The sequence below is a fragment of the Chironomus tepperi genome, unplaced genomic scaffold (genome assembly GCF_022539635.2).
Source record: "Chironomus tepperi strain 1889 unplaced genomic scaffold, CSIRO-AGI_Ctep_v1 contig_359, whole genome shotgun sequence".
NCBI lineage: Eukaryota > Metazoa > Arthropoda > Insecta > Diptera > Chironomidae > Chironomus > Chironomus tepperi.
Window position 1 is genome coordinate 4,201,028 of NW_027226481.1, and position 12,532 is coordinate 4,213,559.

The 12,532-nt window shown below is 24.2% G+C and overlaps 1 protein-coding gene across 20 annotated transcripts in view; it reads left to right on the plus strand.

Moving 5' to 3' along the window:
* The window catches only part of br (broad-complex core protein), a 91,372-nt gene that overhangs the window by 67,126 nt on the left and 11,714 nt on the right, over positions 1 to 12,532 (plus strand). For 3 of the 20 annotated variants that reach the window (XM_070646052.1, XM_070646053.1, XM_070646054.1), the window contains exon 9: positions 8,847 to 9,464. The exons of 15 other annotated variants lie outside the window; for them this stretch is intronic. In XM_070646052.1, coding sequence (XP_070502153.1) covers positions 8,847 to 9,208 — 362 coding nt within the window. In that variant the 3' untranslated portion in view covers positions 9,209 to 9,464. Of the gene's footprint in view, positions 1 to 4,374; positions 5,065 to 8,846; positions 9,465 to 12,532 lie in introns of those variants that run through there. 2 more of the 20 variants (XM_070646055.1, XM_070646056.1) reach the window with 2 other exon arrangements.

Consider the following 12,532-nt stretch of genomic DNA (forward strand, 5'->3'; position numbering starts at 1 on the left):
TCATTATACAATAAAGGACCAACTTCAGAAAATCACGTAGACAAAATAAAATTACAACATTTCAAATCATATTCAAAAAAAATCACGTATTCCAGTCGATAAGTCTTGTAAAAATTCAATCGACCATCGACAATTTTTTTCCTTTTGAACTTATATTAATAAAAGATAATCACAAGAAAATGATAAAAATTTAAGGAATAATAACGATAACCTAACAATAAAAAAAGCAGAAGAGGAAATTATTAAACAAACAGAAAAAAAATCTAAGGTTGAGGTTACTTGTTTCCACTTGAAAAACTCTTTTGAATTTCAAAATAGATAAAAAAAAAATATTGAAATAATAAAAATAAAATCTCTTAAAAATCTTTCAACTTTCTCAAGTAAAAAAAAATAAAAAGTAATGAAAAATACTTTCTTCGATAGCTGTAGCAACTGTCCTCGAAATTAAATAGTTTATTTTTCGTCTTCAGTTTGTCTCAATTCTATGACTGACTCTATTAAGCTCTCTATCTCACCTACTTTTACTTGTCTTTCTTTCACTCTCTGTCTCTCGTAATGTTTTTATTATAAAAAATAATTTCCAGGAAATTGATGACTTTTGCAGCTAGATTGAAAAGTTTTGTTGTGTGGGGATTGTTGGGTGGGAATCAGAATGACACATGTTGTGAAAAGGAAGGTCAAATAGATAACTATTGGAGCAATTGTGTCGCTTGGGTTGGGTTAACATAAATAATTACTTAGAATTTAAATATGATGGACTTTAAAATGATTTAAAAGAACTGATAATTCATATTTTAGATTTAATAAGTTTGCAAGTGCATTCCTTGACGATTTTAAGTTTCCGTCCGCAACTTTAGATTTAAATTCTTTTTAAAAAGCATTAATTACAACTATCTGGTGGTACTTAAAAGCACTTTAAATTAGAGAATATCTTCAAAATTTAAGATTTAAATTTATTCGCTTGAAAATTGTGAACTTCAAGATTTTCAGACTATTAAATTAAACTCTTATAGATGAGGATGATCTTTTACCGAAAAAAATAATTGAAACTCACAAAAAACATTCAAACCTAGCTGTAACAGTCATCTATTATCCGGGAGGCATTGAATAAATTTCAAAGGTCCAATGCAAAATAAAAAGAAGAAAAAATCTTTATTTTGATAAATCTACACACATAAATATTTATATATACCGAAATATCCATTGATTTTGTCGAATTTAAATAAAAAGACAAATGAACCATAAATAAGATAAATTTGTGATAAAGGAAATCACCTATTTCTCTTTTTCTCTCACTCTCTTACTCTCTCACTTTTTTGTATCTCCTAAATATATTAAAAAACCAAAATATTCGATGAAGAAAATATCTCTGAAAGACATTTTTAAACAAAATATTATTTGCAAGATCGCAAAACAACCTAAAAAAAGGATTAAAATATCTATGAGAAAATGATTACACATGAATTCTTATGTGTCTCTCATTCACATACATACATACATTAATTCGATAAAAATTGGATATAAAATTTAAAAAACAAGGATTGGATGTTTACAGAATTCGATACAAAAAAATTAAAAAAAAAAAAATAAACATTTTATTAATCAGGAATAAAAAAAAAAATTGAATGAGTTGAAAGAAATTGATATTTAATGAAAAATATGAAAAAAAGTCGTATCCACCATGCAATTTATTTGATTTGACATCACAAAAAAAAAGAAATGAAAAAAATTTAAATTTAATTAAAAACAAACTTTACCGTGAATTGGTTTTGTGTGCTAATTTATTCAATGTATAATTCGTAATTTATCGTGTCATCGTCGTGTTATGTGTGTTTAAATATTTAACTATGTTTTTTCGTTTTTTTTATTCTTCCTACCTCAAAAAAAAAGTCATACCTTTGTCTGTCTCTATCTCTCTCTATCTTTCTTTATTTTTTTTTTCATTATCATTTTTCATTTTTAAAAATGAAAAATTGAAAATTTTCTCATTTTTTTTGTTTTTATATTTTTTTGGTTTTTATTGCCTATCTGTCATGAATTTTTACTTTGATTATGTATAGTGAGATATATCTATCTCTCTCTATCATTCTCACTCTCTCTCTATCTACTGTTTGAAATATAGTTTCTCTAACTCTGAATAACTTCTACTTACCAATGAACTTACTATCGATATTAAGAAAAATCTTCCAAAATTATGAGATATAAATTCTCAGTTAAGGAAGTAAATCAATTTATTATATGAGCTAATGTACTTGCTCACAACTCGAATATTAGCAAAACTATACTTTATTTATAATTTATTGTATCCCCATATTGAAAAGAAGAAAAATAGGTCATAGTGTCCCCTTAAAAACTTTATATAATTTAGAATATATTAATTCTGTCCTTGAATCGTGTCCCCAACAAATATATGCTAAATACTTCCGTTTGTCTAAATACTTTCTATAAAAGAATATAAACCAGTTTCGAGACAGTGTCGTAATGCTAATTTAGTTCTGAAGGAGAATTTCAAGGTAGTGCTAGGAGAAGGATTTAAAAGATTGTAATTTAGATAAATTGTTATTTTTAATTATTTTTTTTAATTAAAATCATAAATCTTCTTAACTTTAGCTATAAAGCTCCAATATTATTTAAATTTAACTCAATTAGTTTTTTGTTAAATTTGAAAATTTTATTTGTTAAAATCAAATTTGAAATATTTTACAAATTTAAATTTCAATCATAAATTGCGATCTTTTCAAAAATCTAGAGTTTTTCAAAATCTCATTCCCCAAAAGCTTTTGCATTGACCTTTGTTAATATTGAGAACTCCCAAAAAATCTTCAAAATTTACTGACCAAAATCTTCTATTATCTTCCATCTTTCTGTCTTTTTGCCTTTCGCTTTCTACTTTTGAAAGTCCCAACAAATTTTCTGAATAAAACAACAAAATAATTCTACCAAGAAGAGATGCATTTGATTTGATTAGAAATTAAAACAATTGTAACAAAAAAAAATTAATTAGTGACAAAAATTTTTTGTAAAATAAAAAACATAAAATTGGTTGATAAAAATTGATTATAAACTAAAAGTTTAAAGAAATTATGAGCAGATAATGAACAAAAAAATAAGACGAAAAATTTTTATTTACGCAAATGTTTCTCTTAAACATGTCAAATATTTGTCATACAATTTTTTTACTATTATTAAAATATAACGTGGAAACAGTAAGCAAAAGTATTTTGTGTACTGAATAAAAATATATTATTTTTAAGATGAGTCGTTGTACATATAAAAGTTTATATACATTATTTTACACATATTAATCATTTTATACAGACATTTGAATTTTAATTTTTATAGTTATTTATAATCTTAATTTTTAATTAATATTAATATTATTTGGAGCTAAAAATTGTAAAAATTATGTTAAATATTTTATTTATAAATTGGGAAGACTAACAGGAGGTGGAAATTTTGCTGCCAAAACAAAGAAAGTTTAAATTAAATGTTTTAAAAAATCAAAATTTATTATTTTCAATTTTCAAATTTATTTTTAAAATTTAAATTAAAATTGAAATTTTTGTAAAAATTCTAAATGTTTTGTCAGTAAAATTTACACCTCCAAGGTCAAAGGTTCATCAATAAGATGATAAACAAAAATTTGTAAAATATTTATGTTAAAATAATTCGGAACAATTGAATTTAAAACTGCTAATTGAGTCTCAAAACAGCCTCTTTTAAATTCAATTCTCACATGAGTCATAACAATTATCATTATTTTGTGTGATTTTTATTTCAATCTAAATTATTTTTAATTTTTTAAAAACTACCATGCAAAAATTCATCAAATTAACTTAATTTTGAGAAGAATAGAAAAGTTTGAAAAAACCCGCAACATTCCATTTCATTAATAAAGCAAAATTTTCGACTAATTTCAACTTCAATAAAAGTCACACAGATGTATAAAAATATATAAATAACTAAAACTACCCCGATCAAAAGAATAAAATTGGTCATATTTTTTGTAATTATATAAACAAATTATTGGAAAAAGGTCATATACACGAACAAAAATCGGAGCTTAAAAATTGTACAGATTTTCCCGCCCCCCCCCTTAAATGAAAGTCAAAATTGTGGACAGGAAGAATATTTTTATATAATGTGGTGATGGTGATGATTGGCTTATCTAACGGTCGTTTACCTCTTTATTCTCTACTTTGTCTCCTTTTTCTCATCCACAACAAACAAAATTTTTCATATTTTTTGATTGCCATTTCAAATTAATCCTTATAAAAAAATTGGCATAAAAATAAAAAAAAACACAAAAAATTAACAAAAAAAAAAAAGTTCCAATCATTCCAAAACTTTGATGACGTCACCCATCTCTTGCAGCTTCCGGTGGAATTTCAACAACACCTGGTGGCACATTAACTGAAGACTTTCGATGTGATCCATGCAACAAAAATCTCTCATCACTCACACGACTAAAGCGTCACATTCAGAATGTCCATATGCGACCAACAAAGGAGCCCGTTTGTAACATTTGCAAGCGCGTCTATAGCTCATTAAATAGCTTAAGAAATCATAAAAGTATTTATCATCGTAACATGAAGCAGCCAAAGGTTGAAACAAAAGATGATGGCAACAGTACGGGCTCCATTCGAGCGCCAAATTATCCTTTCTTTCCAATTAATCCGCGCACCGCTTAAATTAATGATGAACAAAACAAAAACAAAAAACAATTTAAATTATTTAAAAATTTGTGTTTGTGTGAAAAAAAAAACAATTTTAAATTGCCATGATTTTTGATGAAAACAATGGATAGTGCCATGAAATAATTAACATACGTACATGAAAACTATGGTACACAATTCAATGAAATTTAATATGCACTTATAAGCCATAAACTCTTTTTAATGAACAAGATTTTTTTTTAAGAAAAATTAAAAATCGCACAAAAAAAAGCTCCACACAACGAACTTAAAAGCGCTTTGACATTAAGCTACTTTTGAAGAAAAAAAAACCTTAACCTGAATAAATTAATTAAGAAAATGAAAAACAAATATCACAAGTTTATATATCACAAGTCCAATTATTATATTGAGGAAAACTTTATATTACCATTAGATTATAGGCAAGTTTTTTTTTGAGGTTATTTGTTTGTTTTTATTTTATATTTTTTTCATTGTTTTAATTTTATTATCACATAAATTAATTATTAACGAATTTAATGAATCTTAAGTCCCCCTCAAAATATGAATGTATCTGAGAGTTATAATGAAGGTTTTGATGACGAAATCTCTGAAAGATTCTCAATATTGACTATTTTTTACTGGAAAATGTTGAGCAAAAGTCGGTGTCGAATCTCAAAATTTAAAAAATGATGCAAATTAGTTTGAAAAACTAAAATTGAACGAAATTTTGTATTTACGTTCAGAAAGGTCAAAGTTACGTCCATAAAATAGAATAAATTTCCTCAAAATCTTCATCAAAACCCTTAGAAACCCATTAAGACACAATCGTGTAAATAACTAGTAATGACAATTTTCCACAATACTTCTTAAATCTCTCTCATCTTTCCCTAATCTCAAAGAATTATTATAAAAATTTTTAAATCTTTCTCCTCTTTCTACTTAGACAATTTTTAAAAGAAAAACAATTTTAAATAAAAAAATAGTCATTTTCGCTATGATTTTTAATTTTAAAGAAAAAATATATGCAACATGAAAAAAACTTACTATATTAAGAGATACTTACGGTGCAGGAAGTTTTTAGAACAAAAAAAGATTAAAAATTTCTACTTTAAGGTTAGTTAAAATTAAAAAAAGAAAAAAACTTGACAAAAAATACAAAAAATGACCAGTTAAACTTGAAATTATTAAGCATAGATACAAAACTTTTTTATCATAAAATTTTAATATCACTTAAAATATCACTGGATTCTTCCAGACAGAAATGTTCGAAAAATTAAGAATGAATTTAGATTTTATGAACATATTTGTAAATTATGATAAAGTTAAATTTAACATTGAAGAGTTTTTGATAAAAATAAGGAAAAAAAAATTCTTGTTTGAAATTTTTAAGGATGTCTTTTGAATGTTTTAACAAATTTTGAGAATGGTTTTCAAAATTTCAATTAAAGAATTTTTTTAAAAGTTCAAGAAAACTTTATAAAACTTATCAATTGATCCTTTTAAAATTTCAAACAAAACCAAAAAAAAAAATTATTCAATTAAAAATCACGAAAGTTCAAAAAAATCATAAAAATTTTACTCCATACAAAGTTTTTCGAACAAAAAATTTTTCTCTTTCCTTAGAAAACTTTCTTTTAAGCTAAAAAAATTTCTAAACGAACAATAAATACCTTTTTATTGCTTGATGCTATGAATATTCAGCACACATACACTATATTATACGCATTAGCTTTACATAAATAAGAAATAATATTTTTCTACAATAAAACAACAAAAAAATCATAAAAAAATAATTCAACAAAAGAATTTAAAGGAAAAACTTTAAAAAATCTGACTTGTTCGCCAAATTGGAACCAATCGGTTATGAAAACTAATTTTTTTAAGCTATGAAAAATGGAATGTTGAGCCAATTTTTACTTTTTTCTCACAATTTTTTAACTTTACTATATTTTTAATGATAATGGAATGCAATTTTCAAATTTTTATAAGACAAAGATGAATTTTTTTAAGCTTTTTATCTACAAAGATATTTTTTTTTACAAATTTTAGGATTATGAACAAATTTGATGAATATGCTTGGTGAATTTTGCAAGAAAACTGATTGAAAATTAGGATGAATTTCAAAATTTGAAACTTTTTTGCAAACAAAATTTAAAAACTTATAATTTAAGAGAATTTTAAGATTTTCAATAATATTTTTAACTTTTTTAAAATTAAGATGCTTTTTCCTGAAATTTAAAATTCAAAAAAATTGCCCAAAATTTAGGTTTCTCAGAAATTTAAGCATGGCTATGAACTTTTTAAACCAAAATTAAAATTAAATTGAGTTAAAGATCATTTTAAGGGGTATCAAAATTTTAATTATTTAAATAAATTAAAAACTTTTTCAATTTATTCTCAAATCTTAAATTTTTTTTGGCTTTATCTTTGATATAATTTTAATTTTCACACGCAATCTTCTCAATTTTTTGAAATTTTAAAATCAATTTTCAATCCATTTTCTTGCAAATTTAAATAAAAACCAACAATATTTCATCAATTTTAAAACTTTTTGAATGCACAAAAGAGCCAAAAACTTTATTTTCTAAGAATTTCATTATTTTTACGTTGGATTGCCTAAGTAGTAAAATTTTTTTCAAATATATTTTTTAACTTTAATTTATTTACACAATTTTGTTATACTTTTTTTTCTTAACCCATATTTTATTTTGTTGATTGCCTATAAAAAGAGTAAAAAAGGGGCTGCATTGGGATTGGAGACTGCAAAAACGAGTAGCAAAAAAAAAAAAGAATGAATGAATCTCGTGAAGAAAATCGAGAAAATAATAATAACAAAAATGGAGACATTAGTGACAATAAAACGATTTTTATTTTTCTAATTTTTAAAAATTTGTGTTTTTTTCTTTGTTATCCTTACAATTCACAAATCATTCGCTATATAATCAGGCCATAATAATTGAACATCCAAAAAAACAAATTTTGTTTCAAAATTTATTGAAAAAATTCTTCGCACTCCCAGGTGGACTCTTTTTTAATGGATATACATTAATTTTCAAAATTCAACGTTCGGTTGTAAAAAAAATTCCATTCAAACTTATGTTTTTAAGTTAATTTATTTTCAATTGGTTCCAATTTTTGTGAACCCGTTGGATAATGTTGCATTTACCTTTATTTGTACAGAAAAAAAATCTTAATTAATTTTTTTTTATGTTTTTTAGTTCTGTTTTTGAACATTTTTTTATTTCCTACCATAAAACTTAAATGTTCATTTACAAAAAAAGGAATAAAAATTTTATTTGTTGCTAAAATTTTTTTTTTCGTTTTTTTACTTTTAATTTGAAATGAAAAGAAACCAACCATCACTTGATATACATCACATAATAAACTTATTTATATATAGTGTAATAAACCAATTCCCGTATAAAGTTGATTTGTAATTTATATATTTTTTCATTAATTAAAATTTTTATTTTTTTCTTTTCTTTTAATTTTGACGATGAATAAGAAAAAAAAATTATTCAAAATTTTTTTTGTTAATTTATCATTTTTTGGCAAAAAACAAAATTTTTAAAGGTGCTTACGAATTTCTCAAAATTTTTACAATCAAAATTCCAACATTCTACAATTTTACATGATAAATTGGTCGAGAATGATAAATAAAAAGCCTGGGATGCTAAAAAAAAACTACAAAATTAATATTATCACTTTCTTTCGGAAAATGTCAAAATTTTTTACCATCAAAATTTTTACAACAAAATTTATTCAAAAAAAAAAAAAGTTAACGAAATGAAAATTAATATTTTGTTTATAACGTCTTACAACCGCCACAATCGACTTGGATTTATACAAAAAAAAAAAAAAAATTAAATCAAACACGTCTGAAGCCTGAAAAAAAAATACCAACAATTTTTTAATGTATAAAAATATTTTAATTTTATTTTAATTTTAACACAAAAAAAATAAGTTTTTAGTCACAAATGTCCCTAAAATTATTATTATTTTTCTTTATTTCCCGGTGCCGTTCCACCGATGCTCTGCGTACTCTCACAAATAATTTTGTACTGAAAAAATCAAATAAACACACAAATAATGTTTAAAAATTATTTCGGGAACTAACTTAAACTTGGGATACGGGATGACTTTCCACACACACGCACATAAATGATAAAGGAGTTGGAAGTCACGGAGGGAATGGAAATCTTGAAAGTGGTGGAATCCTATCAAATCGCTTATCATTGCCCCTCCCATTGACGGCATGTCATCGATGTGATGTATGCGGTAAACTTTTAAGCACAAAACTCACACTTAAGAGACACAAGGAGCAACAGCATTTACAGCCCCTCAACAATGCCGTGTGCAATTTATGTCATAAAGTTTTTCGCACGTTAAACAGCTTGAATAATCACAAAAGCATTTATCATCGTCGACAAAAGCATCATCTGTACTCAGCACATCCATCGTCACAAGCTTTACCACCGCATCATCTTACACAACTTCCGCAACCAAATGCGGCGAAACTTGACTTCATGTGAACTGCAAGGATGAGAAGATTTAGCATGTGTGAAGATTTTTTGCAAGACAAAATCTTTTATTGAGAAAACAAAAATTGGATAAAAAAAAATAAGAATTTGCAAAAAAACAGATTTTTTGCCTCCCTCAAATATTCATTTTTACATTTAATGCATGTGTTTAGTATCTCCTCCTTTTATGCTACCCCTCGCCTCACTATTATTATATTTATCATTATAAATTATGTTATTTTTCACTATATAAACATTTTTACATCTTGGCTCGCGATCTTCATTTTTATAAAATGATAAAAATCATATTTAGAATATCAAAATTTAAAATTAGGAAATTTTTTTGAATTGATTAGAATTATTTTCCTGATTAATTTGTCTAACTTGATCAGCAAAATTCTGATAATTCAAAATATCTACCAAAAGTTAACGAAAATCGGATGAAAAAATTTATTCATTTTGCAAGAAAAAAACTGAAAAATGAGGAACTGCTAATTATTTTTTTTACTAAAGACGCTTTTAAAAATTACCTAAATTGTGATTAATTTAATGAAAAAAAACTTATAAGAATATATTTTTTGTTTATTTTTCTTGTTTTTAGTTGGAAATTTTTTTAGTTTATTTTTTTAGCTAAATACTCAATCAAAATTATTATTTTTTGTGTAACTTAGGCGAAAAATGCTATTTGTTGAAGATTTGGTGGGGTTGGTTGTGGCTGATGAGATGATATAGAAATTTTGAAGAAAATGATTAATTGAGAATTTTAGAATAATTTTGAAATTTCTGAGAATTTTTAAAATTTGAAGAATTTGCAAAATTTTTCTATTTTTCGAATTTTTAATTTATTCAAAAATTTTATAAATTCATCATTTTCATCAGCATATAATTATCCTACTCGAATCTCTCAATCTATTTTAATTATTACTATTATTTTTATATTTTTGAGAACTGCTATTAGTTTTATATATGCATAAAAAAAGCAAATGAATGAAAAATTCCATTGAAGGCTAATATCGAATACCATTTTTTAAATTAAATTTTTTTAATTTTATTATTTTAAATGTTTCTAAAAACATTAGACGAAGAAAAAAAAAATGAGTTTTCATAACCAAATTTTTAATTTAAAGAAGAAAAAAAAGTTTCCTTTTTTCGCTAGATTTACTATTATTTATTTTGAAACAAGCAGCATGAAACTATGTGAAAAGTAGCGGACTAGTAAAATTTTTTAATTCTGCTACGTTTTCAAGCATTTTTGTATATTTTTTTTCCTAATTGCATCAAAAGCTCATCTTGAGCTTCCATAAATATTATTTTCATACGCATAAATAATGAAGTAGAAAAGTAAAAACAAAAAAATGAAAAACAAAATTTTGAGGAAAAAGATTTTGTTCAAAAAAGCTCTAATTGACAATAATTATACTGTAATAGAAGTGAATAATTTTTTTAAAATTAGTAATATCGATGACTGCACATCAAATTAATAAAGTTGTGTGTAATATGTAAATAGGGAAATAATGTAATGATTTTTTCTTCCATTGAGGATTTTTTGGGAGTTTTGAGTCAGACTCGGTTGATTTTCGGTCAATTAATGCAACTTTTGCAGACCAAAATTTAAAATTTCAACTTCAGTCAGTCTTAAAATTCACCAAAAAATTCACAAAATATTTAAATTAAATAATTACAAAAAAAATTAAAATTTTGGAAGAAAAATTCCACGAAAAAAGTACAAGGACATTTAAAAAAAATTTCGAGCATTTCAGATTTTTTAAAGCTGGTTACTTGCCAATAACGTTTATTATTTTAAATATCACAAAAAAATATAAAAGAAATGAATCTAAATAACGAGAAAAAGACGATATCAATTGCATTTTAATATGAATTGAAGGCATTTAATTACTTAAAATAAATTGATTTTATCATTGTTAGAGTTATGATTGAAAATTGAGGCTATTGTGGACTTCAGTTAAGGAGTTTTATAGAAAAATTGATAAATCATAAGAAAGCAATGATAAAGTTTAATGAAAATGACGAAAAAAATGCTAATTGTGGATATCATGAACTGATTTAAAACAATTTAGATTTGGATAAAAATTAAATTTGGATTAAATAATTTTCAAATTTTAAAAGCATTTTAGAAATCAACATTTTGTTGAATTTCAAGCATTTAGATCTTTTAAATTAAAATTATTTTAGAAAAAGTCTCTTTGAGCTATGATTAATTTATGAAATTTTCAAATTCAATTTAAAATTTGCACTTGAATTTCTTTAAATGTCCACAATTACATTTTTGCTGACTGTATAGAAAAGTAATAGACTAAATCACAACAACTAAACATCAAGTAAACCACAATACTGACACACCAAATGCTAATGTGTTTAATATATTAAAATCGGATACTAAACTCAAGCAACACAAAATTAGAACAAGATATTTGGCAATTGCTGATAAGTCATAGATTTTTTGACATCATTTGCCAAATAAAAAGTCACAAATTGACTGTGAAAAATTAAATTTTGTGTTTGCTGAATGAGAAAATTAAGCCCCGTCGCATTTATGATTAAAAATGTGCACTTCTACCAATAATACGTTATTCGCGTTAAATAAAAGGAACTCCTTGTACTTATAAGAGAAAAAAAAAATAAAACAAATTTTTGCTCAAATAAAATTTGAGCTTAAAAATCATACAAACAATTATTAAAAAAAATGAAGAAAAATGTTCTTGCCAGATGCAAATAAAACAAGTCTTTAATTCTTAGATGTTATGTTTAAAAAATTAATAATGCTATGACTAAAATGTATCGCAATTTGTATTAATTATTGTGATTAGCAAATGAGAAACAATTATTGAAAGGATGAATTACAATTAATTAACATTTAAAGAAAAAAATTATGTAAAACGAATGTGATCTGAAAATTTTTAAAATTAATTTAAAGGAAAAGCAAGCATATTAATGAAGAAAATAAGAGACTGTGTGAGCTTGGCGGTTTGAAATGTTGCTGAGTTGATGTTGAATTTGACATTGAAAATTTTTAGAGAATTGATTTAAAATTTGAATTTGAAATTTTTTAGAAAAGTCAATTTTTTGATTTAATCAATTAATCTGAGCTCTGTATGAAATTTTAAAAAAATTTTGATTAATTTACAAAATTCTCAAATTCACTCAATATAATTTCTAAATTCTTATTCAAATTTCAAGCAGTAAAATTTCAAATCTCATAACTCTCAGTCACGGCACCGCAAAAATTTGTGCCTAAAACTTTGACTTTTGCTTCGAAAAATTGTCAAAAAAATCATCAAGAAAAAAAATTTCATTTTGATTTAATTTTCATATTTT